Source organism: Pempheris klunzingeri, chromosome 21, assembly GCF_042242105.1.
Source record: "Pempheris klunzingeri isolate RE-2024b chromosome 21, fPemKlu1.hap1, whole genome shotgun sequence".
Classification (NCBI taxonomy): Eukaryota; Metazoa; Chordata; class Actinopteri; order Acropomatiformes; family Pempheridae; genus Pempheris; species Pempheris klunzingeri.
This window is the reverse complement of record NC_092032.1, coordinates 12429654-12457588: the sequence shown is the minus strand read 5'-3', so window position 1 is coordinate 12457588 and position 27935 is coordinate 12429654. Positions and strand designations below refer to the sequence as shown.

Below are 27935 nucleotides of genomic sequence, written 5' to 3'. Positions count from 1 at the left end.
GAGTGGAGAAACAAGTAGGTATTATTATTATTATGGGTCAAACAGAAGACAAACAGGTATATTAAACCTGACAGGCTCAGTAAGGTTTGGACTGAGTAACTGATTTCTGCCTTTAACTTTAAATGTTGCATCTTCCTTTTGAAAACATTTTTGCACAAATACAGCTGTATTGAAAATGTGTATTATTTTCATTTTTTTACTGCATTTCATTTGATCAAATGAACAAATCCTTTGCTTGGTTTGGTTTTATTCTGAGAAAAGTGACCTAAACATAACACAATCGTACCAATATTCACTAATAAAGAGAAAAACAAAAACCTGGGTCAGGGAAAACAAACTTTAAATTACTTATAACACAAAGTGTAATATATAGAACAGAAGCATTTCATCTGTTGCTGAGTGAACACAATTGTATCCTGTTATTTCTGGCAAGTTACATTATGTTTGTTTCTTGTTTTTCCAGATCTTGTCTTGACACTTTTATCCTGCCTGAGGTTTGACATTTACTAAAGAACATGTCCAACCGCGTCCAACCTGAGGATGGCGGCAAATGCATCGTAAAGTGAGATAAGTGTGGGACATTTCTAAACACGAAGAAGACGACAGAGGCCCGAGGTGTCAGCGGACCTGCGGCATGACTTCAGTCCTGCGCAGTGTGTGCGGCGCTCCCGTCCTCACCATGCTGTCCTACCTGCTGTCACGAAGTGTGTGCCAGGTGGTTGCGGAAGTGAACCTGAGATCTTATCAGACCATTGGTTCAGTTTCACGGGTTTTCACAACCTCAAGTCCAAAATGTGGAGAAGCGTCCGACAACGGTAATAAACACTTCCTGGTAGAAAGCCAGCAAGAGTCAGATCAATGCGCCCGAGACTCTTCATAGCAAATTTTTAATCTACTGACGGTCATGATGTGCTTTTTATGGCCAAATGTCGTTTTGAAGTGAGATCTGAGGTTAAAAAAAGTCATAAAGCTTTATTATTGTAGTAGTTTAAGAGGCTTTCTGCATGTGTGCTGTCAGCAAGTAACTAAGTACATTTACTCAAGTACACATTTTAGGCAAATATTGTACCTTTTCATAGATTCAGATTAATAATAATAAAAGCAACAAAAATGTCATGTCATGATGTGTTATTACAGGTTAAGATAGAATGATACAAAGTGATAAAATAGTTAAAATGAGCTGCAACATTAAACTGATTAACACCTGAATGCATCAATAATTAGAATCCAGTAATCTGAAATGGGCCATTCTGCATAATTGAGTACTTTATTTTTTTGGGTAGTTTTAAGCATATTTAGCTGCTTGTGCAGTACTAATGTACTAATAAAACTTGGAGTACATGACTGTAGTGCTTCTAGGCCGTGGTGTTGTACTTTTACTCAAGTAAAACACCTGAATACTTCTTCCACCGCTGCTGCCAGCATTGTCAGACTGAATGGACTGAAGAATGTGTATCCAGTGGTTTTCATGGGATTGTTGGAAACAGAGAGTTTGGTTGACTCTGGCATTTTTGTTGTCAAATGGACTACAATGGTGTGTCAGTGGTGAAAGCTTTGCTCGCAGCAGACATCGGCACCAACACTGACCTGCATTAACACAGGTTACTATTAATCAATGGACGGTGAGTTTTACAGGTAACAGACAAAAGGGGCCAATTTGGCCAAAGGTGAGTTTTAGCTAGGTACTTTAACTAGATACTACAGTGTGTGTAATCTTTTATGTTTCTCAGCGTCAGTGGTGACCTACTCGCAGCTGAAGAGCATGCTGTCCAGCCACGACGTTCAGCTGTTCGATGTGAGAAATCCAGATGAATACCAGGCAGGACGCATTCTGGGTGCCGTCAACATCCCACGTGAGTGTGAAACACACGAACGAAGTAGGGAAAAGAGTGGTTTTCGACTGGGTTTCTTTTTACTTTGATCTGTATGTGTGCGAATATCAGTGGGCAGCCTGGAGGAGTCTCTGAAGCTCTCCCCAGAACACTTCCAGCAGAAATTTGAAGTGAGGGCTCCTGGGAAAGATGACAACAACATTGTGTTTCACTGCAAAGGTGGCAACAGGAGCGCCAAAGCTCTGGACATCGCCCGTCAGCTGGGATTCAGCAGGTTAAACAGCACACACACCTGAACACACTCATGAGAAATATCCATCCAGTAGTCCAATGATTACACGGCCCATTAGGACACTGACATTTATTATTACTGTAATAATAAAACAGCAACTCAACTGTTTTGAAATTCCAGACACACTGAATTAAAATTCAGTCACTTTACATAATGTGGTCCCTGCTGAACTACATAATGTACTGTATTAGAGCTGTAAACAGCACTTTCTATGTAGTTCTTTAATTATTAATCGGTCATGGTGCTTCACTCACAGTACGGTGTCCTCACATGCTGCTCTGGTTTGTTGAACGCTGGATGACCTTTTTAGTAGAAAAACAAACAACGGTCAAAAGAGACTGAGCTCTTCTCTTTATCCTTTCTTTTTCTCAGGGCGAGACACTATAAAGGAGGGTACAGCGAGTGGGCAGAGCAAGAAGGAAAATGAAGGAATCCGACTTGAATTCTGAAATCTTTATTAATAAATACAGCTAATATGAAACTACTGAATATAGATGACACGTGTGTTACTCTAGAGCAACATTCAGTTACACTTAAACATCACACTGACTGCTAATAAGTTTAAAGATTAACGCTGACTGTTCCTTTAATTCTTGTTAACTGTTACTTTATAGGTAAGCACCACTTGAATTTCTTTGCTGTGTTACATTTTTGCGAACACAAATGATTTATGACAAACTGCTTGGTCTTGATTTAATCTTATATTAAAAAACGTCCACATCTTTGTAGACTTGTAGTTTTTCCCATTTCGGCACTACACACTTTTAAAGTTATGCAACACTTTTATGGGTTTGTAGTTAGTATCAAAACAAATCATCACCCTTAACCTTTGTGCATATTTTTTTTTGTACATTATTTATTTTTAATTGCTCGGAGCAGTTTGCAAAAACTCACAAATGCTGCTGCAAGAATAAAACAAATACAAGACCAAAAAGAAGAGTAGGCAAACAAAAAATAGAGGCAAGTTCCAAATTAAAGTAAAAAGACGCATAAAAGGTAAGTAAATAAGAGATGATGGATTCATAAGACAACATGAACATTCACTTTTCTGTTTACTTTGTTTTGTTTGTTCCTTTTTTCTATTTTTTTGTCTATGCTTTCAGTTTAAATGTGTTTTTTCCCCATTTCATACACTTCCTTTAATTTGCTTGTCCATCCTCTTGTGGAAGATGCATCCATACCCAGTTATTCATAACCAACTGTTTTTTTAGCAAATATGAATGTCTACAGTCTTCAGGAATTACTCCCAATAGTGCAGCCTAGGGATTCATTTGCAAGCTGTGTTGTTTTGTGTTTTTTATTTTAGTTGTTTTTTTTCAGGTGTTCACAAAGCTGTTTTACCATCATTCTAAATGTATTTTAAGCTTCTCCATGTCCTTCGTGCAGTGCATCATGGGAAAACAGAGTCAGTCAGCAGTTCAGTCAAAGTCAGGCATTTTTAAGTGACATGTATTTTCCAGGTGTTTTATTTTGATACTTTCATAGTATAGAACTATTACTGACCTAGCGGCTGTTTCCAGTAGACACCAACTGTACACAGTATGTTGTTTACTGTATATTAGAGCTTCAACAATCACCCAGTCTTGTTTCAATCATTTAAGCTAAAAAAGCCAAAGATTATCTGGTTTCAGCTTCTCATCTGGTGGTGGTGTGTCTTCCTCAAGCTACCAGAGGCCTGGGAGCTTCAGGGTTCTGGGCAGTATCTTAGATGTTCCTATGACTGTGCTCTTGTGGAGACCTCAGAGACCTCAGATGTTGTTCCTGCTGCAGCCACTCTCTCAGTTTGTGGGTCACAGCCCCCGGTGCTCCGGTCACCACTGTTGCCTTTCATTCCCACATCTTTTGTAGCTCCTCTTTCAGCTCCAGGTATTTCTTGTGTTCCCTCTTCTGTTGTTTGTCGATCAGCACGTTGTCAGGTTGGTTGGCCATAACCAGCTTGTCAGTCTGGATCTGGAAGTCCCACAGCCTTAGCTGCTTCATATATGTATATATATATATATATATATATATATATATATATATATATATATATATAATTGCAACTACTAGGCTATATATTAATTATTATATTAATTATAATATTAATGGTTAGTGACAATACAAAAATCAACACACTTAATTGATATATAGTAACAGAAATAATACATGTGCCAATCAGATGGCAATGACTGCCAATTAAACCCAACAAAATCACCTAATGTTCTGCAGCTGTGAGCAGTTCCTCCATTGACTGCACACTCGAAACTGAAGGATTATTTAGTGTGCAAACAGACTGTTTTAAGTGTACTTCATTTAGTCACTTCTCCAGTGTGAACATACTGAAACACACAGACTCAAAACCTGCTCTGAATTTGTATGCAGTCTGGATTTATGACACTGCCGATGTGTTTGTGTGGAATATAGAGCAGTTTGATCTTTGAGCCAGTAGATGGCAGCAAAATCCCAACCAACTCTGAAAAGGTTTAGTTTTCCTACCACTGTCCTTTATCATTATGGTAGCGATGCCCTCTTAGTCCTGACCTTCACACTGGTATTGGTCCAGACAGGTATAGATCCTGTGAGTAACAGCTCTGTGAGCAGCTGTCAAGAGCCCGATCTGCACAAGGTCTGAACATCCCTCATTCAGAGGGAATGCGGATTCTGATCTCAGCTATTTGCAAAACATTAACCATACAGAAGGTGTGTGTGTGTGTAAGAATCGATGCTCTGTTTCTGATCTCTGTACAGAGGGAGGAAAATTGGTGTGATGGGTTTCTGGCAGAGGACCATAAAAAAGGAGTTTGGAGGTGCCTCAGTTCAAAAACACTTTTAGTTTTTGCACGTTTAACTCATAAATCACCAAGTCAGGGAGGCAATAGCCATTCCAGAAAAAAATTGTGCACTTCCAGTTGCTGCCATTCATGTGGAGAGACAGAGATTGATTTCATGAATGAGTATGGACTGCAAAGGGAAATTTGAGATACGAGTGAGTGGAGAAACCACTGTGCGCTGTATTGTCATCCAAACACAAAATTCAGCATGAGCTCTGGATGTCACACACCATCGGTTTTGTCAAGTTTCGAATGTATGGATTTGTGCCAGCCACACTGTGTATTAGGATTCTCTCCAGCTCTTCAGGAGATGTTTGCCAATGTGCTGCTGTGGAGAAGAAGGATGGGTCAAATTTCCAATGAGCACCAAGGACTTTTGGATGCTTTCACATTAGTTAAAACAGAAACTGACTGTAGGTTAGTGGTGAAAAATGATCTGCTAGGGCTGTTTGTCATCTGCTGCGGTTGCACCAAACAGGCCAACCTCCTGCTGCTCATTGCTTTTTAAAAATGCATTTTATGGGGGAGCTTTGTAATGAAACCTACAGTGCATAAAGCATAAAAAGATATTTGGAAACATGAGCTATGTGGTCTTCATTTACCTCCCAACTGACAGATTAATGTAGTGATAAAATAAACCCCATTATGTATTCAAACACAATCAAGCGTCACAGAAAGGGCCATTACATTTTCCCCAGTTTTTACAATGAAAAAATAAAAAAACTTTGTAAGCTGGAACATGGAGGAAAAAGCACAACACCTTCCCATAGTACATTCACATTGCTTTGGTCCAGAGCTCATTTCTTTAGTGTGCTGGGCTTATTACTCTTATCTTAAAATGCCATGTAGAAGATAGTAAAACAAAGCACATTGGCTGCAATGTGTTTTGTTTATATAAGACTCAAGCTCTTGGTACTGAGTTTTTTTTCTTTATTGTTGTTTTTTTATTTCTTTGGGTGGAAGAGGGTTGGAAAGACACTCATAGGATGTCACAATAGTGTGTTACTATACATTGTTTCCATGCATAGACCCAGAGTGACCTAGTTAGCACGCTATAGATCTTCCTGGTCCTCTCATATGGTTTTGTGATGAGACCAACATTAGACTATTTTTGTGTCACTTCCAGCAAAGCACGACCCAGACTGGCTCAGGGTCAAGGTGAGGAACACAGAAATGGGATTGTAACACAGCTCAAGCATGTATGATCATTAGTATCATTATTTAAACTAAATAGTAAATAAAGCACAAGTTGTTCTGATATTAAAACACATTTTTTTTCAGTTTATTTTTGGTTATGTTTATTGTTGGTATAATTGGTCACCTTCGTTTGCCACTGCATCACTAAAAGGGGAGACACCTGACGTCTCCCTGCCACGCACGCGCGCCTTCAGTGTTCAAAATCAAAGAGTACAAAAAAAAAAAAAAAAAAATCAACGCGTGTTACCGGCCGTCACAGAGGCTCGGAGCTCTGGAGGGGAGATGAAGTAAGTGAGTGCGCGGCGCGGCTCGTCTGTGATTCCCACATTCACATTCGCCTGCGCGCAATGGCTCCGAGCGCTCCTCCCGCTGCGCTGGACGAGATGACCGGATAACTTTAAACTCTGCACGGATGATGCTTTTCCTCGATGGCATCTAATGAATCCTTCACTGGGGAACAGTAACAGGTAAGTCTGTTTACTTTTGGCAGGGGGGGGGGGGGGACACGCAAAAGCACCACCAAACTCCCTTTGCTTTCGCGTTTTTTGCGCCTGAGATTAAATTCTTATCAGCTGTTTTGCTTGCTAATTGTTTCACGCCGCATGTGATCTGATAGGTGATCATGTGGGGAAAATCGATTCTACTACTCCTCTGTGTTACTGGATCATATTTGACCCCAATCTTTCTGGAAGCGTGATTGTGAAGCCCGATAAGGCGCTCTATCACGGGGCTTAATTGAATTTTAAAATTAGGGTTTGACTCGCACAAATTAAACTGGCAGGTACAGCGCAGTTTGTGGCGGGGGAGGAAAACAATCAGCTGCTGTCAGTTGGTTGCAAGCAAATTAATCTGCAATTAATTCAGGATTAATATTGTGATAATGTAAATTGTCTTGGTACTGTACATGCAGATAAATATAGTAACACCCCCTCCTCTCTGCTTTGATGGCTTCAGATGGTGCAGACATATGTGGTGCACTATATATGCATCTATATATGTGTGCATGTGCATGTATGCGCGTGTTTCCCAGGGTCCAATTATGCCCATTTCATGCACACTTGCAGGAGGCCAGAGTCCTGCACACTGACATTGAGCGAGCAGCATCATGCCGTGGATAATATGAGAGGAGGGTCCGGCGAACGTTAGAATGAAGAGGGAAATCAGTTTCAATTAGCACTTGATCTACAATAAGCAAAGCACAAGTGAATGGAGCACTTTGCAACCTTTCATCACATAACCAGATGAAAAATTCATGCGTGTGTGTGATTTTATGAGCTGCATTGCTGCTGACCCGTCACACCTAATTTTTTGTATAAACTCGGTGCTGCACTCACCATTAGGAGACTTCAAGGTGATTGGTATCGGTGGCTGGTTTTTCTTCACATTCTCTTGTGGACATTCATACGATACTGGAGCCACTGAGGAACCGAGTGGAATTATATACTGAGGAAATCTTTAAAAGCCTCCTGGGTTTCAGCCAGGTCTAAAAATGATCCCAGTTTCTCTGTGTCTTTCTCCCTATTTGTGTCACAGAACGAGAGGAGGGAGGCGGAGGAGGGGGTGGTGGTGGTGATGGTGGGGGCTGGATAAGATGGATCAGTTTGTTTAGCATCTATAGGCACAGGTGTGAGCATCACCACAGGACTCCAGCCGTCACCACAGCATTGTTATATGGTCTTCAGCCAGATGGGGGGAGGGGGGATTAGGAATAAGTGAGAGGAAGGATGGAGTGCAAGGAGCAGAACCTGGGACCAGAGCCAGCCGAACCTCTCAGGGCGGCAGCGCTGACTTATTACCCCTCCCTGATGAGCTAACCTCACTGACACTGGTCAAAGGCACACTGCCAGCCCCTAATTAAAGTTACCATCTCTGCTCTGTAGTTTTCTTACTGTGCCACAAGCCATTTACAGGAAAGAAGGAGGATATAACTTAAATGGCTGACTGGAACAATCATAAACGTATTTTATTGTCAATGGCAGCTGAGAGCATGAATTTTTGCTGAGTCTTTATGGAGCTGATTGCCTGTACAAGGAGCCGTATGTTAAGCAGGCATCAATATGTGCTTCCACATTTCATTCAGCAGGAAAACACTTGTGGCAGCTTACAGCAACAGTGGTGGTGGTACTGGGAAGAGCATGACTGCTGGGATGCATCTCAGCCGTTTTATTTACCAGTTCATCTGACTACTGTTGCCAGGAGAAGTTTCCCAGTAGACCCCTGACCTGAAATGATGCTACCACTATCTGATGGATAATATGCTGCGCTTTCACCTGACAAATGATATGTGAGATCTGTGCTCGCACAAGAATGAGAAGAGAGGGAGTTGTGAGATAGATGGGTTAACACCAAACTATGCTCTTTTCCTCTGGTAGGTCTGCCAAACATCTCACCTCCCATGTCACCGGGACGCCTCCATGGCGATGTTTAGCAGCACAGAGCAGCTCTGGAACGAATCAGAACGTCTCAGATGGGATGAGAGGAACGAGAGCTCGGAGGCATCAGGGCAGGACGAGGAGCGTAACTACTACGCCATGCTGTACTCCCTGCTCATCCTGGCCATCGTCTTTGGAAACGTGCTGGTGTGTCTGGCTGTGCTGAGGGAGCGCTCCCTCCAGACCACAACCAACTACCTGGTGGTCAGCCTGGCTGTGGCCGACCTGCTGGTGGCCTCGCTGGTCATGCCCTTTGCTGTGTACCTGGAGGTGAGGAGGTCAGGGTGTCTGTATTTACAAAACTTCAGTGTACAGGAGCACTGGTCCTTGTCTGACCAGGGGGAACATCATTTCAGTGCATTTCAATTTACTTCATTGTGGATATTCAGGAACGCTACATAAAAGTGGACACTGGTTTTCATGCAGTTGAATTGTTTGCATTTGTAAAAGAACTGCAGCTTGGAGTGGCAGAACCTCAAACCATTTATCCATTACTGCTGAACCAGCTTCCATTTAATCTCTTTGGCTAAATGTGGCATTAAAGTATTACAACTGCCTTAGATTTATGGGAGAGGAGTGTCGCTTCCTTATCGTAACTTATAGCTAACTTTTTAATGTGACACTTACTAAAGATCTACATCACACCTAATCCTAACTGGATGTTTATTTTTTTATAAAATCATGTTTTTTTTTAGATTAGTTGCATACCCTCCCTGGAAACTGTAGAGGTACCACTTGTGGTGCAAGTGGCCCAGGTTGGGAATCACTGATCTGGAGCTGTGAGGGAAAGGAGGGTAAGAAAGTGGAGAGGATGCACGGGGGATGGGGAAGAGATTGAAATACAGAGGCTTGACAGTGAGTGCGGAGCCGACACTGAAGAGGAGACGAGAGTGGAGGAAGGAGGCCTGGAAGTTGTTGGGGAGACAAAGTGGACTTTGTGGAAAAAAAGAGTGAGTCGGAGGGAAAAAGGATGAAGTTCATTTGGAGGTTATTAGCTGGTGACAACTAAGTGGGTGGTAGGAAGACAGTAATGATGATAAAAGATAGTTTAGATAATGCTTCACTATTCGTGTAAATTATACATAATTGCTAAAGGGCATATTGAATATTAACAAATAATGACTTCATCTGCTTTGGGTAATTGGCTGAGCTTCAAATTGCAAAGAAGCAACGACGAAACTGCCCCCTTATCACACCTCTGAAGAAAATTGCTACTTATGGATGCTGTTAATTTTTATTTGCATTTCACAGACATACACTTATGTAACAGTGTAGTTACTAATTCTTAATTTCCTCAGCCTGCATCCTTGTGTCAGTAATTCCAATAACTGCAGCAGTACACATGACCCTCAGGCACCCACATTTCATCAAAGTTATACACTGCACACTGATATACGCTGCAGAGGTGTCCTGTTTGTATAAGCACACAGGCACAGGTTTAAGTGTGTGTGGAATTGCAACCTTGAAGCTTTGGGGTACCGAGTGCGTTGCTCAAGGACAGTTGTTTACCCACATTAGCTCTAAAAATCATCTGCTTGAAGTTATGTTTAACAAGCATACACCATGCTGGCTAAAGTTTGCACACTATCAGTAAGAAGCGCTATTTCTCACAGTGTGCACAAGATTCAACCGCAGGTCAACCAGAAAAAGGAAATGAGCACACTCAATGAGCAGAAACTGACAAATTACACATGATTATATCTTATGAAAGGTAAATTGAAGTAGCCAGGGAGCTCAGTCATGAGTTCTTACAGCAAGCAGTGATGCTGTAAGAGTTCACATTCAAAGGAGAGATTTACAATCCTATTAAAAGATAGTATGACAGAAAAGTACAATACTCATTCATTTAGTCGGAATGTAAAAGTCAATAATATCTTGGATAAGGCTGAGAAAAAAATTAGTTCAGAGTCAGAGACAAAGACTTTCAATTCTTAACACTTGCACGGCAAGCACCCTGCGAGGTCTCATGTGATGGATGTGGGATTAGCTTGTTGTGACCAGAGGGATGCTGGTTTGCTTCTTGGCAGGAAAAGTGAGTATCGCTCTCCCCTCCCTCTGCGGGTGCGCATCATGTGCCCTTGAGCAAGCCACCGTAGCCCAAGATGGTGCGGCTGATGTATGACTTCTACTTGAAGGAAGTGGTTGCATTGGCAGCCATGACTGAGCGCTCACTTTCCGCAATTCATCCTAAATGATGTTGCTCTGCTCTATGACCTGGCTACGGAAATGGCTCCATTTGAAGTGCAGAGGTTACCTCTCTTTCAGGTCATGTTTTTACCAAAACTGTTTTATTATGTGGAATACTGTGAGGTCTGATAGAAAACATCAGATTTAGTGACGCAAATGTACTCCTGCATACACTGCTTATTTATTCTGGGGTCAATATTCCTCCAACGAAATATCTGAAAACACAGGAGTCTACATGAAATGAAGATTCACCCGGTGTACTGACAGTTGCTGCTCCCGCTGCGTCTTTTTACAGAGACATTTAGTGCACCTAGATGACATACGTTCAACCACAGTCAATACGAGATGTCTGCAGAGCCCCACTGAGTCACCATCATATTCCCACACTGTGCATACAAAGTTCAATATGTACCCACATGTGTGCCTCAGTCTATTTGTGTGTGGGGGTATGTGAGTAAAATCACTAAAAGTACTAGAAGCCAAGTACTACAAGTCCTTACAAAGATTAAGAAGAGGACATGTCAAAAACAGGACATTGTCACTTTTTTAAATTGTTCGTTTTCTGTTAGGACTTCTGTTAGGAAAATTTAGGGGATGCTGTTTTTATCTATTATTGAGCCTCCATAAAGTTATGAGACTTATAAGATCTATCTATCTATCTATCTATCTATCTATCTATCTATCTATCTATCTACTTTTGCAGCTGTGACCAGCTCCTTCATTGGCTTTGTGCAATGCATTGGGCTGCCCTTGTTGAGTGTGCTTAATTTTGTCATTTCTCCTCTAAGAACACTAAGCATTAGTCTATCTACCTATCTCTATACACACACACATATCTGCTTAGAAATAGTATGGAGTATGTATGCCCATACAGCCATAATGCAAGTGGAGTGTGTAACTGATAACACCCTCTCTGCTAAACATCCACATCTTTAAAACTCAATGCCGCCAGCTTGTTGCAGGTAATAACCCTGATGATGTGACCAGACATCAGCTGGTTTATTTTCTCACACTTGACGAAGCTCCTCCAGAGCCACAGAGGACATTATGCAACTGTTTTTGCAGGCTGAGTGGTACTAACCATGACATGTAAACTGATTTTTATGTGTAAAATTGGTTCCTTTAAAGATGGAATGAGAGTTACTAAATGTGGGTATGAGCTGAGGTTAGGTGAAGATAGGGATTAGTGTGCAGAATTAAGCATAAGTTTGGAAATGAACTGAATGGTGCCCATTAGTATGTATGAGAAAACAAATGTGTATCTGTTCGCCTCCGTGTATGTGTGACCACTCTGGTCTGTGTGTGCGTGCCTCCTGTGTAGGTAGGCATGTGTTCCCATCTCTGACTTAAGAGATTCAGCAGTCATGCAATGGAGCTTGGATCCCATTTATCTTTGTCAGACAGTTATTACCAGGCATTATGGAGCCTAAGTGAAAGCCTGACAGTCTGAGCAGGACAGTGCTGGGGGGTGGTCTAGTTAGGGGGTTCATGTCCTTTCAAAGAATTGGAAACTCTCTTGAGGATAATTAGATATTGTGCTGACAATCTAAATTCTGCAGTCTCATTACATGCTAATAACATTATGTATGTTGTCCATCCTCACAGGACATTTACATTTGACCATTTCAGACCACCATGCAGTTTGTGTTATGCAGTCAAGTACTGTACTGTACTGTATGCTGACATAAACGTGCCTAATTAATATCCCTATTAGCATTACTGCTTAAGTTCAATATATCAGGGTGAATATGTATATGTGAATATGTATTTTTGGCAGCTCAGGCTTATTTTTCTTTATCCTTCTGCAGGCCAAACTATGTTTATGTCCACATTTGTCCTTCTACCTTGCCTTCCAGTTATATGTACGAGTGTGTGTGTTGAGGTGTGCGGCATGATAGGTGCTTCACACTTCACGGTGAAGAAGGGGAAGGGAAACATGTGCGTTGTTAATCTGCCTGTCTGTCCTGTGCAGGTGGTCGGCGGTGCCTGGCTTTTCAGCCGGATCTACTGTAACATCTTTGTCACGCTAGATGTGATGATGTGCACCGCCAGTATCCTCAACCTGTGTGCTATCAGCATTGACAGGTGAGTGTGCACTGTGTGTGTGTGTGTGTGTGTGTGTGTGTGTTTACACTCCAGCTGTAGTTACTGTGTATGACTACAAATGTTGCCGTGACATCTCCAGTGTAAATGTCATCCATGTGAGATTTCCAGGTCTTATTCTTTTCTTCATCTCGCCTCATAGATGTTTCAAAACTATCTGGAGAACACCAGTATTTTCCCATCTTGTTTAGATACTCTTGATAGATGTCTGTATATCTGTGTGCGTCAGTGTGTGACAGAATGAGAGACAGCGAGGAAGATACAGAAACGAGAAGGTTTTGTGTACAGTGTGTGGTTTTGATTTGGTGCTCTAGGCTCAGTCTCGGGTGTGTTTAAGTCTAATTGGTTTGCATTGGTTTGCATTTATGCAGGAATTCTGTTGTGCTTTATGAACCTTAACTGGAGATATGCATCTTGTATTTACATTATTTATTTCCTTAGTTTTCTTCTTGTGGAGTAGTTAATATTTAATAGAGTCTCTAGAGTCCACAAACTTGCAACCTCCAGGCATTAAGAGTGCAACTACATAGAATGGGTAAAGTACTGCATAATGACTGGAGGTGTCATGGGGATGTACTGTATTTGTACACCATGTGTGGAGGAAGTATTTGTCTTCCTCTGCAGTTAGTAAGACTTTCCGATGGGTGCTTTCATAAAATACTAGTGTCGTCATGTATAAAGCTGGATTACCACCCAGGCAAGGGAGTCCAGGGGAATTTGCATGTTTGCACAATAACAAATAAGGTGGTCCTGTATTTTAATGAATTATGTGCCCTTGTCTTGCAGAGTGTCAGAATCAATTATTCCAGTTTATACTGTGCTCACATGATGCATATAATCAATATTTATAAATAACATATTTATAAAATGACCATGTGAGAAGAATGTGACAACCTGTGAAAGATGTCACTCGTAGTGATAAACTTACAGAGAATTATCACCTGAATGTGAAGCTCTCTTTAGTTCTCTCTTAGCTTTACAGAGGTTTGTAGCAGGTTTAGCTCATTGTTTAGCTGTTACCTGGTTAAAACCCACTGTGCAATACCTGCTCAACTCCAAACAGCAAACGGACACAGTTAGAGACCAGCTGGTGAATGCAGAAGAGAATTTTGGAAGCTTAAGACCCAGATATTCTCCTCAAGAGTTGGTAGAGACCAAAATCAGAGCTAAAAGATGATGAACATGAAACTTACATTTGCCAGGGGGTAGGAAACACAACTCACAATGAATGAATTGTTTTGTAACTGCATAAATAAAAAGCTATATATAAACAGGTTCGCCATATCAACTTGTAGGCAATGATATGTCAGTGTTGTGTTCATAGCTTTAGTTTAGCTTTGTGTTCACAGTTATTGCACTTTAAAATAACCACACATTAATTCATACATAACACCCCTGTGCCTAACAGGCTTATCCAACCATTGTCATGTACAACAAAACCAATTTCTTTTTTTTTTAACTTTTACAATCCATTATACCAAATCTTGCATCTGTACTTGCACACAGTTACATTCCTGCTGGCATGTATGTTTTTCCTGCAGGTGGCTTGTGTGGACGACGAGTAATTTGTTTCTGAGGGATGAAGCTCATTGGAGCCCCGTGGTTGTGATTGATTGTTAGACAAGTCAACAACACTGCTACAGCATCACATGTTCTGTGAAGTGCTAAATTAAAGCGAAGCACCAGGGGCATTCTGTGTCACTGATAGTGTATAACACCCCCACATTACCTTTGTGACAGCAATGTTTATTTATAAGTCTATAGTAATCGTTGCTGTGAGAACGGGGAAGATTTCTCGCCTGTGAAAAGGAAGAGTCAAACCAGGATACTCAGAGGAAGCATAAATACACCAGAGAAGAAGTTTTTGAAACTCCAAGGTGAAATGTCTTTGTGAAAGTATTCACGGCTTAGATCATGTTTTGAGTTGCCACTCAGCTGCGGAGCCTTGCTTTCATCTTCACCCATAAGGGTAACTTAAAGCAGCACTTGATCAATGAATCATGTACATTATTTTGTCACACTCCACATTTTCACCTCTGCTTTTATTTAACCAGACAGCAGCATGGCAGGAGGGTAAAGACAGAGTAAAGCAGGGAGGGAAAAGTATTTTTAGTGAACGCTTCACGCCCTGCAGTTTGCCCAGAGAAGAGCCAGTGTAATTAGTCTGATGAGGATAAACAATCATGGCAGTTATCTGGCTCTAAACAACATAACATCACATCCACTTGGGTCGGGGTCCAGCATAATTGCTGCTTCTTCTGAGCCATTACTAAACCCAGTTTTCCTGGACTCATTATACAGTCTTGGCATATAGTGTGCTGATTAACTCTTAAATCAAAGCTCCACTAGGTTTATTGCTGAATACCCAAATTGTTCCTAAATAGAAATGCCTGGTTTGCTGCTCTTTTGTTGGTCCTTATATTATCAGGTCTCTCTCAGCAGTGCATGTCTTGGCATCCCCAAAGCCCGATTCTTTTCGGGGAGCGAGCTCTTTTTTCCCCTCTAATTATTCCTTTTTACTGTACTATATCAGCACTTTTCTCTGCATTCAAATGTCACCACCATGTACACCCTCATTTTCAAAGAAGGACAGCCTCTAATCTGTGTGTGTCTGCAGGTACACAGCAGTGGTGATGCCCGTCTTGTACAACACCACCCATCGCTCCAGGAAAAGAGTTTTTATGATGATTGCTACAGTGTGGGTCCTGGCCTTCGCTGTTTCCTGTCCCCTGCTGTTTGGTTTCAACACCACAGGTCAGCAACAATATTTTGACTTCATAATCCTGTCTAGATGCATCGCAGCGAAGAGTCAAGTTATGCAAGATGTGATATAGTCACGAAGACACACAATTCAGGGTCAAAATTCAGTCTACTTGTTGTTTGGGGCATGAAATGGAATCTGAAATTAGATGTAAAGGTGCACTCCAGTATTTCTGCTACAAATATGTAACTCAACAAAAATAGCAAATAAATACTTTATTCGGCTATTTAAATGTTATGACTACAAGGTTAGCAGTCGAAGCAACCACGCTACCTACTGTAGCAGGAAAGAGAGACAACTGTCCAGTCAAAAGAAAAATGTCTCCCCTTTTTAATGATTAAATATTGCTTGCATTGAATTCTGCAGGCGCCGACAAAATCATGGCCAAATTGTGCATATGGCCAGAGTGACGTGGGAACAAACAGTAAAACAGACAGAGAAATGTGAGAGCCATCACCAGGAGCTATTTTAATTTCAATGGCTGGCAGCACAGATGCATGACTGCACGCACACAATCAAGAGCATTAGTCAGACACAATGTAAAGCTACTCACAGAGATACAGGCATTTGGTTTAGTCCACTTACAATCAATGCAAAACAATAGCTAGTGATTACAGGAATCCCACTGTTTTGTCTGCAACCACTACTTGGCTTTGAAAGGAGGAACCAATGGGTTCACATCAGGTCCAGGATCGTTCATCATCTTTCAGGAGAAATGGATTGTAGAAGAGCAGCTTTACTAGGTGGTTTGGAGTGTAGCTAGAAATAGATTGTATCTGTCTGTCCTTGTTTCCATCTCTCTGTGTATTGAGGTATGTCGTATTGATCCAGGGGAACATCCAGGGAGAGGCAAATCACTTCAGTTTGTTCATGCCACTGACATGCATCTCACAGCATTTTATTCAACCCTCAATTTACAGCACTTTTGGCTCACCTGATAGATACCTAGCTTTGGAATTTTTATTGAATAATTGGTCCATCCACTCTTATTATTGTGTCAAATGGTCTCTTACACTGAATTTATGGCACAGTTATTGTCAAATCAATCTCACAGTCATCAGTGTGAGAGTGTGTGTGCAGCTTTGCAGTATAGTACAATTCAGTATTGCGCACATAATATGGAGGAGGACAAGCCATCGAGGTCATTTTCAAAATGGAGAGCATGCACCAGGGTCCAAGGTCAGCTGTAAATTACGCCTACTGTCTCTTTTATTGTCCTGTGATTTTGAGGCTATTTTGCATAATGATATTTTCTCTCTGACTCAGATGACCCCATGGTGTGCTCCATCTCCAACCCCGACTTTGTGATCTACTCCTCGGTGGTGTCCTTCTACCTGCCGTTTATTGTCACATTGTTGGTCTACATCCGCATCTATGTCTTCCTCAGGATGAGGCGGAAGAGGATTACCTTCGGCCAGGTCAGCGGAAAGGTGCAGCCAGACTCAACACCGCCATCTGTGGTGAGGACGTTGTTTTTTTTTCTGTTTCCTTGTATTTCCTGAATGATTTTCAAGTTGTAACAAATGCATACAAAACTAATAGTTAATTTATTTATTGTTAATAATTTACAAATTATCTAAAAAAAAAACAGGTGTAAGCAGTTGGTTTTCTAGGCTGTAGTTAGGGTTTATCCCCCTCCAGCATAATATTTTTATTTAGAAGTGACTGGAATAGAGCTGCAGGGCATCTGAACCTAAATTCATTCATAGATAACCTGTTTTAATGACCTACCAACATTTATAACAACTGACTCAAAGGTTTATAATTGTTTACTAATGACTTTACAGTTATCACCTCAGACTTATGGGCTTTTAAGGCACCCTTGAGCCTCTGTTATTGACTTTTTAATGACCTGACTAGTCAACAACCAGAGGCTTTTTAAATCCCAACAACCAAAAAGTCATTATGATGATCTACAAATCATTACCAAGGGAATATTAACCATTAATACAGCCATTAGATGCAACCTATAAACTCTTTTTATATATATATATATATATATACACACACACACACACACACACACATATATATATATATATATACATATATATATATATACACACATACATATATATATATATATATATATATATATATATATATATATATATATATATATATATATATATATATATATATATATATATATATATATACAGTATATACAGTTGCCTGACTGACATTGCCATTTTCCACATTTATGAAACCCTTTAGTATGAAGTTTAAATATTCATGGTCGTCAAGCTAAGAATAACGCTGCTATTTTTTTTCCCTAATATTATATTTCTCATGTAGCTACTGTCACTCTCCCTCATTTACATTCACCCACATCATGCATATTCATAATGACTTGCAAATTACAATTCACCTTTATATTACAACCTTTCTGTTGGATGTGCTTACCTCTCCTCTTTTCTTTCTGTTTACATGTGCGAAACCTCCACCAAAGCCTCGTAATTGGTTCCATTACAGTATAAAAATACACCACCCTATCGAAAGCTGTTTCTCTCATATGCATGAATTCCTATAAGTCACGGGTAAAAGGGTTCGGAGCTGTCAGAAGAGCCTCAGGATCATTACCTTGCCCCCTTGCCGTGATTTTGTACGAGGCTGCCCTGTAAATGTGGGTTGAGTGCAATGTGCCTTTCATATGATCACAGGTCAAAGATGAAATGTAAATATGTAGCTTGGCTGTTACTGTAAAACCGAAGCTCCTCTTGATTAAAATGGCCGGTTAAAGTTAAAAGTATTCAAGGCAATTAGGAGGAGTGTGTTCGCTTTTGAGGTCTTTGGGTTCATTTACACAACACTATATCAGTTTATGAGGAAAAACAATGACAATAGATAGATGGATGGATGGATGGATAGATAGATTATACTTGTCCTTAAAAAGCATCATGTCTTCTCATTTTTTAGTCAATAATTTCGTGACGAGGGTGACACTGTTCTTTAAATGGTAGATATCTCATTATGGTGCAAATGTGAATTTAGTTTTCATCCAGCTGTCATTCCTTTGATCACATCCATCACTCTAATATTTGCCCCAGTTACATCTATCATACAAATGATGGCTTTATCTTTTAACCACGGGCAAGGAGACCATCAGGTCATGCTCTGTGCATCTGTATCTACCCTATTTTTAAAGTACAGTGTATAAAAAGACACTATTAGATTCATTCACTCCAGTAACTTGGCCAGTTTTGGCCCATCTAGGAGCTTCCTGCATAATGTGGTTGGATTCATTCCACTCAATTTTGCACACAAATTCAGAGTCATGTCCTCTATTTTAACAGCAGGTTACAGATAATTGGTTGTGGTTGAGCCCTAGTTCGGGATCTTATCCCTGAGTGTAAGATCTACGCCCTGGAGGAGTTAAGGCTGAGAGAGCTATGATGGAAAAGTGTTTAGAAATAACATAATAGGACTCTGACTGAGTCAGCTGAAGGAACATTTGATATGAATTAAGAGCCTTTGAGTTTTTCCCTTTGTTACAAAGGCACCTATCTTTATTTTTGAGCTTTAATTGAGTCACCCAGTGTTTGGCTTGGTTAGATGTGAACTCAAGACACAATATTTCTTTGACGTTTAACAAAAACACCTTCTGAGATGAACAGAGGTGAATCAGTGACTTTCTATTTGAGTGGAACCATTCTGTAGCTGTAGACTGACGGGGTAGGGGTGCTGGGTTGAGCATTTTTCTGGAACATATTTTCCATCTTGAACTTTCCTCTGATCCCCCAGGAGACCTGTCTACAAGAGGGGACTCCCAAGGCGAAGCAGGACCTGTCACCTATACGGATTAAAGTGGTAGGTGTTACTTTAAACTAGAGATCCAACACAGCTGTGAGCCTCTTCAATTGATTTTTTTCAGCACTCTAATTTTGCTGAATACAGCGCAGCCTAATGCCTGTCTAACTCTTATATTGACTGTGTTGGCGTATTGTGACATGGTGCCACGCAAGGCGGTTTCTGTTTTTAGCTTTTCCTTGTGAGTCGGTCTTTGTTTATGTTCCTGGACACTTGAGTTTTCCGTTCCGCTGTGTGGTCGCAGCCCAGGGGTCTGAGAGGGGGGCCCGAAAATTGTGTTTCTGAAGTGTGGCCTGCTGCCTTGTGTCACCTGGTCACTTGTCAGCTGAGTCTGTGGGTGATGCACTGCAGCACCTGCATCACCCACAGACTGTTCCGAGGCGGTGGGAATAACAATCTATAATTTTCCCCTGAGGGAAATGCGTGAAGAGATGAGTGTTTGAGTAAAAGAAATCTATGAAAATTCATGTTTCTGGCCATATTGTAAATACATATTGCACAACACTGACACTTCTTATTACTCCAGAGATAATAAGGCTCGTTGGAGCTGTAGTTGTTGACGTGTTAGAAAGTGTTTGCTGGTGCAAGAGGACAATAAGCAGGCTCTAAAAATGAAATATTGGATTTACAAGTTCAGTAAAGCACAGGTACTGCAGTCCCATTTATGTGTGCTGAATACTAACTGTGCATCTGCGGAGAGCTTTTCCACCACTTTCAGTCCATCTGAACAGCACTTCTGAGATGTATTGGCTGTAACTTCCAACTGTCTGAGTCGCACTTACTCAGTAGCACTTTTAATATCTTCCACATGAGGTTAAAGCAGGATAATATCAGAGTGATCTTTCAGTAGATTTTACAGTGGAGAGGAAGTTTAAGAGAATAAGGAAGGCAGAGCAATGAACTGTGATTACTGAAACATTAAAGCTGCAGTAATTACTTCGTTTTTGGCAGTTTTGGGCAGTAGAACGAGCTGAACACATCATCACCTTATTAAGTTGTGACGTACAATTTGCATGCTATTCACACATTCACGCAGACATTTAGACTCATGCCTCTTGTTCAATATTCACTCCTTTTAGCTTTGTTCTGTTTCAGTCCTCAACACCTAACCAACTTTGCCGCTAACTTTGGCCGCCATTTGGCTTCTAGATACAAAACTTTAAAGTTGAATGGGAAAACCAAAACAATAAGCTAAAAGACGCTAAAACAAACTGCAGCTGAGAGGAGCTGCAGAGTTGGGCGATAACTCTGAAGCTGGTTTGTCCTCGCAACCGACGCCTCTCACAACACACATGGTCCTTTCATCCATTGTTGTATAAGAATATGAATTAGTGCAGCTTTAATGACATAAGATAATTAAACTATTGTGACTGCATGTGATTGAATATGTGTGTTGATCCTGTGTCATTTGTCCTGACAGCAGAGTGTTGAGCCTTCAGGTCCCTCCAAGCCCAGCCTGCTGTCCGGTTGCCTGTGGCGCAAACGCCCAAAGACAGGGCCTGTTGAGAACTCTATGCTGCCCCCGGTGGACACGCAGAACTGCTGCAGCATCAGCCACGCCTCCTGCGGCCGAACCGAGCTGGATCTGGAGCAAGAGCAAGGGGAGGATGAGGCAGGGCAGAACAACCAGGGCGAACAGCCTCCTGTCAGGATGAGCTGCGAGGTGAAGGATCTGTCCAATGGACGAACACACACGTCACTGCGGCCGATCCCTCATTCTCATATCAACAATCCACGATTCAGGAGCATGCACGCACGAGAGAAAAAGGCCACTCAGATGCTGGCCATTGTGCTTGGTGAGTGGAGACTATCTTAAATGGCATAATCTAAGGGAATGAAAATGTAAATGTCATGGTAACACTTCATGCAGACGATTTCATAAATGCAATATGTGACCGAGTTGTTTATTCCGCTTCAACTCCGTTAACATTTTGCTTATGGTCATACATACCTGCTCACCTGTTCAGCTCTCTCGCCTGGCAGCAATGGCACCAGCACATTTGCTTACTCTGTGTGCATTTGCTGCATATTTTGCAGGGCCACAATAAATCAACCTGAAATGTCAAAAAAAAAGGTCTGGCTGGCTTCGGGTTCACAGTGTGTGTCCAGGCACACGCTGTAGCTCCTGACACAGCTTCCACACGCTCCAGTTATCAGCCAGGTTGCTGTAAGCTTGGTCAAGTTAGCTCTGGCACAGCATAGATCTCGCTGACAAAAAAGTAATCAGAGGTGTCTGATTACATTACGGTGGTGTCTGTTCAAACCGTGACACACACACACACAGAAAACGATCTCAGCGCGGCCCACCTCCCATCTGCTTTTCAGCCAACTGACCGCTGCTTTGCTGTGAGGGTGTGACCCCAATTATAGTGCTTGAATTTAATATGAGTGTTTCAAATGTGCTCCAGCATTAATAGTTGCTTTAAACATAATAAATATGTCATGTGGCTGCTGCTGGGTGCATTAAGTGACTTCAAGACTCGCATGTCAATACTACACAAAGCGCAGGTTAACTAAGCCTTCGCTAAGCCTGCTGCTTTTGCAAAAATAAATAAAGGCACGGCAACTAAAATAACTGGTTTTATTAGCTGTTGTTAGATGTTGTTACATCATTATCTAACACTGACTCCATGAGCTGGTTGGAAAAGCTACCTTTAATGTTTAAGTCAGGTTTCTTTTAAAGCAATAACAATGTGAAAGAGTCTTAAATGAACATGACTGTGTTAGATACACACAATATAATGCTAAAAAGCTAAGGCTGAAGCTGGGTTAAAAGTCTGTATCCTAACCAGTTGATGAAAACATAAGATTAAAGAAAATAGTGGCCTTTTTTTCACATTATAGGGTAGAGCTAGTTAGCGTTAGCATTATAATTAATAAAAACTGGTCAGTGTTATTTGTTCTGACATAGCACACACTTTTACAAGAGAAAAGGCATTTTGGATTTAGGATTTTAGGATCTCGGGTAGCAAGTTTGGCTGAAGTTGCTGGAGCATAAACTTGAGAGCGGGAATGAACTGGGTTTTTTCCAAACATAAACTGTAACCCCACATTGAAATGAGTCTATTTAGTTAATGTTGTCTGTGAACACAAGCCTCAGTTTCTGTAGATAGCTATCAGGGAATGCTAACATTAGCCCTTACATGAAAGAGAACAAACACAATTTTATTCATTGCTCAGACAATTTTGCTCTTGGATATATATATTTTTTTTCTAATTTCACCAGTAACCTCACATAATAATTAATTTAGATAGCTGAGGGCTAAATTAATTATACATTATTATATTACTGTTGGTAATTAGCTGTACATGCTAACCTTTCCAGCTTATGTTACAGCAGACAGATGCACTTTTTAATCCATTCCTTACAATTGTGCTCTTGTGTTTTTGGTTTCGTCCTCTCCCCATCACCTCTCCGCTCTCTGGCTGCTCCAGGGGTGTTTCTCATCTGCTGGCTGCCTTTCTTTGTGACTCACATTCTGAACACCCACTGCAGGACATGCTACATGCCTCCGGGGCTTTACAGTGCATTCACCTGGCTGGGGTATGTCAACAGTGCCCTCAACCCAATTATCTACACCACCTTCAACATCGAGTTCAGACGAGCCTTCATCAAGATCCTCAGCTGCTGAAACAGCACGCCTGGAAATTAAAATGCAAATGCAAATGCAAATGCAACTCGTGGTGCATTTGGTAAACGGTGACCACAGATGTACACTCTTCAACGGTCGCAAACCTGCTTTGTGTCCTGCTTTGGAGTTATACAGTAGCAGCAAGGTGAAGCATGAAAAGAACAGACGCTGTGGTATGCAATAAACACAAAACAAAAAAGGATTTTTTTACTTCAAAACAGACTTTTATCTCTCAACATGGCTGGGATCCACCTGAACAGTATTACTCCTCAACTAAAGCTTACATTTTCACATGCATACCGTCTTATTAATAGCACAAGTTGTTGGACTTTTTTGTGGATATGTCTTGTACAGTATGTGTACTGCTTGTCGGCAGAGGTCCTCAGTGCGGGACTTTTTACAATCGATGGAGCTTTAAGGCTATTAATCGTTGAGTTGCGGGCCACTTCTACCTGAGCCCCGCTGCCACCGCACTGTGTGGATTAACTGATGTTACTCACCTCCCCCTCTCACCCTCTCCCTTCATCATCATCACCATCAGTTATTCACCAGTGCATGCACAAATCAGATTCCAAGGGCGTTCGCTTGAATTGCGCTGGAGGGATCGTATTGGTCCCTGCCAAGACTCACATCATTTTTGAAGATTGTCATATATATTGATGTGGAGGCATTGTGTTCATTGTGGATTCCATAGAATTAAAAATGTGAGATTTTGATGTAATGCACAGTGGAAACATTTTCAGTGTTTTGTAAAGGGACTGTTTATTGGCAAACCTCCCTGTGATTTAGAGCTGCCTGCAGGAGCTTTGTGATCTTAACAAATCAAGCAGGATTGTAAACCATGAAGTGGGCAGGTCTGTCATGGACAGAGCATTTACCGCAGTGTGTTGTAAATAAAAGAAGTATATAAGATGTTTTCCAGATTTGCAATCATCTATCTAATCACGTGCAGTATTAACACAGCTTGTGTGTGCATGTGCATGTCTGAATGTTGAGATACCAACAGATACTAGCAAGTAAAAGTGTTAGTGGGCTTTCTGGGAGGGACACAAGAGGAACCAGGCTGAGTGAACAGGATATTGAGAGATTAAGGGACATAAAAAGAGTGGCACAAAAAGAGGATGAATCTGGAGAGAAAAACACGGAAGGAGATGCGGGAAGATAAGAGAGCTGAGAGGGAAGAAGAGCAAAAAAGGAAAGAAACAAACTGAAAAACCAGATCAAGGATGACTGTAGGAGGGGGGGGGAACTGTAGATGAATTGAGGACGACTGCAGGAGGGGAGAGAAAGAGAGGGTCAGTCTTTCTCAGCTTACATCTCAAGCTCTTATATTTCTCTGAGAGGCATAAACACCTGCTCCCCTGACACTTTGTGCCATTGCGTCGACACAGCCTGCACTGAGACTACTTATGATAATGGTGCACCAGGTGTGTATATGTGTGTGTGCGTGTCTGTGTCGAGCTGTATTAACATTTAATCGAACCACTCTCCTATCTGTGATTACATTTTAGATATCCATGATAACTTTCCTCCTGGTCAAAACTGTTTTCTCACGTCAGGATTGTGATTAAAGATATGCACAATAACATTCTCACCAGCAGAAATTGTACAGAAGCTTGATTGTACTTGTCAAAACTAAATTTAAGATATTTTTAAATCTTAAAGTACAGGTGGTCATTTTACCACTTAATTGCTATACTGGATATATATTGCATATATCTGTAACTAATTTTTTCCTAGTCAAAATGAGCTTTTCAGATATCCACAACATCATTTTTGACATCTAGAATGAAGATTCTTACTTGGAAAAAGTCAATTTCAGACATCTACTATCCAGTTATTACTAGTCATAATTTTAATTTCAGATATCCACAATGAACAGCCATTCCAGATATCCATAATATGATTTTTAATATCCAAAAATACATTGTGACACATAAAAAATGTCATTAGGGATATCCACAATTAAAATCATAACTAGAAATAATATAATTCCAATACAGTGTAATTGATGTCATTTTTATTGGTAACAATATAATTCTGGATAATCAAAAAGATAACGATGAATGCCAAAATGGCTCACTTCAGGTTAAACTAATAACAGCAGGATTGAAGGTATCTGAAATGGGAGTTTCTCGAAAGAACTCCAAAGCAGATATCCTCATTCTGGACGTCAAAAGTGATGTTGTCGTTATCTGAAAATCTAATACACATGAATGGCAAAAACAACGTTATTTTTCCAAGGAAGAAAGACGCTGTGGATATCTGAAATGTTCTTTTTGACTATAGGAAGAACTGAATGGCCCCCTTGAAAAAGAGATGCGACAGTACAAGGGGCATTTCAATCTGCATTATATATCCAATTCAAGCTATATTTATGGATGTCAGAGGAACCTTCAGTCTGTGATCATCATTAGGCAAACGTCAATAAACTGTAGCATTAATTTACGCTTTCCCTCTCTAAAAAAATCTCCTTGTGCAACTGAAATCAATATTTAATACGATGCAGAGACTTAAATTACATATTTACACGGGTGCAAAAGGGGCACACACACACACACTGACGTTGATATTCCAGGGTGGTTGGATGACGTGTTTGCTCTGCTCCTCTTTAATTCAATTTGAATATGAATTCATTTAATTAAAGATGCATTTTTGGATGTAAATACTGCACAGCTGTGCACATGTGCCTCTAGATTACATGCACTTCCACAGAGACAATATTAAAACCACTCAGTCACTCCTCACTGTAAATAAACTGCACATAAGCCTTAAGCCTCAGAAAGGCCTGGAGTCACTCTGTAGACCCCCAGAGGCTGCACTGTTTATTACATCCAATAATGTAAAGCAGCTCCGTGGATCAAACACAATGATACACAAACACACTGATATTGCTTTGCATCTTTAGCAGCATTGAGGTTAATAAATGTTTGTTGCTGGAGGAGAGGTTACAAGGTCATAAAAAACAAAAGAGTTCATCCCTGTGGGAGCATGTACGTGTTCATCCAATTTCATGGCAATCAGCCTTTTACATTAAAAGACATCTTGTGTGCAAGTTGACATTTTAACCTGACTGTGGTGCAAGCTCATGGACAGCATATTCAGTGTATAAAATCATACATTTTCAATAAATGAAACTGAAAGAGGAAGTTTCGTTACCAGAATCAAGAAAATGACATTTGAAAAGGTCCAAGGCCAGTTTTTTTAATGGCTAGGTTTTTATGGTACTCTGGAGAAAATGGAAGATTTGTTTTGTATTAAACTAACAGAGCTCACTTGTTTACAACACATTTTGTTTGTTTACAGTGCTGTCTTTGCGGTGCCGTAAATTTAATAGCAACTAACACATTTGATTTCTTTTCTACAAGTGATAATTTTGGCGTTATGGTGGCAAAAGGAAAACAGTGGAAAAACATTGGAATTCACCTTCAGGAGACCAGGAATATCAAAAATAATTTCATGGCATCTCAATTTGTAGACCAGTGATTGTCGACCTGGGAGGATTGGTGGGATTGCAGAGACATGTGAATGAGATGTGAATGACAGGTAGGAGGAAAAATATGGAGCAGAGCCTATGTTGAATGAAGCTGATTAAAATGGGAATGAAAATCAAACAAGAGTGAGATTATGGTCACTTGAATGTAAAGTATCTTATTGGACAAGCATGTCATGTTAATCAAGGATATGTGTCAGTCAAGACCAAACTAGGACAAAGTCATCTTGCTCTCATGTTTACAGTCAATCTAGTGGGAGAACCTAATGACAGTTTGAGGAAAGTCTACTTTTCATGCTCATGATATTTCAATAAAATCCCATCCAGTGTCACTACTTTTGGTGCTAATTTCTCCTACATAAATAATCTAAACTGAAAGTGATGTAAGTGTGCCACCACCGAACCACTGATCCAACCAGCAGATCTTCAGATACCGCGCTCTGAACCAAAGTGATGGACGTGCAGACTACAGAGATACATAATGACCCTCCTTAGAGTCCTGCTGCTAGTGGAGCAAAAATAGAAACATGATCTCAAATCAGCTACACCCCTGAATATACAGCATTTACCCTCCACTTCATCCCACCACTCTTTGTATGCATATGCTGCACATTCTGTCAGCATAATATGCATGGATACATACAAGAGCTTTAGGGATTATATTATTTTCTGCGTGACATGCATGTGTCTGCTGAGTGCATGTCTGTGCAAGCACAAACAGGCGTTCACCTTCTTCTTTTGTCTGAGCGCATCTATGAGGAGTACATGATGGAACACATGCAAACAGATGAGCTGGGAGGTTGAAAAGTGAAGGAGCCCATCCGTGAGTGAAAGGCAGAGGGAGGGTTTAGCTGTACACCCTGTTACTCAGGGGGACATCGGATGAGGGGGAAATAAGAATGGAAGAATCAGCAGGTCTCAGAAGGAAGAGGATGCTTGAGTGTGTGATGGCTGCTCGTTTAATTACTCAGACGTGGCCAGACTTTCAGTTTCTAAAATCTCTGCCGCTTTATGTGACTGAGTTGGCAAAACAAGCAGGGCAAAAATAAGTTGATGAGTGAAAGTGCCACGAGTCACTGCACAAATAGCATGTCTCCTCCTGCATCTTCCCTTTGTCTTAACGGATATGAAAGGCTTTGTGCACTTCTGTGGGTGGACGAGCAGATGTGATAGGCGCTCGTAGTGTTTAGCAGTGGCTAATGATGATGGATAAAGATGTTCATTATACACAGGGTTGGCTACACGCCTTCACTGACATCCAGTCTGTCCCTCTCTTCTTCGACCAACACCTCCCATTTTTTTCCCTCCCACCAGTGTGTCAAAGCAGCACGATAATCATCCTCTCCTCTCTGTCGTTTATGCATGTGTTGCCGCTGCTGTTAAATT

General features: G+C 40.9%; 2 protein-coding genes across 2 annotated transcripts; both read left to right on the top strand.

The window, feature by feature from the left end:
- Window positions 1-661: 661 nt before the first annotated feature.
- On the top strand, window positions 662-2803 carry LOC139221307 (thiosulfate:glutathione sulfurtransferase). Its single transcript, XM_070853243.1, has 4 exons — window positions 662-815; window positions 1731-1853; window positions 1944-2106; window positions 2497-2803. Exons 1-4 carry the CDS (start codon window positions 680-682, stop codon window positions 2549-2551), a joined length of 477 nt encoding a protein of 158 aa, XP_070709344.1. The 5' UTR covers window positions 662-679; the 3' UTR covers window positions 2552-2803.
- Window positions 2804-8527: 5724 nt separating this feature from the next.
- drd3 (dopamine receptor D3) lies at window positions 8528-23056 on the top strand. Its single transcript, XM_070852869.1, has 7 exons — window positions 8528-8833; window positions 12723-12835; window positions 15471-15607; window positions 16881-17074; window positions 19359-19424; window positions 20845-21220; window positions 22860-23056. Exons 1-7 carry the CDS (start codon window positions 8546-8548, stop codon window positions 23054-23056), a joined length of 1371 nt encoding a protein of 456 aa, XP_070708970.1. The 5' UTR covers window positions 8528-8545.
- The last annotated feature ends 4879 nt before the right edge of the window (window positions 23057-27935 follow it).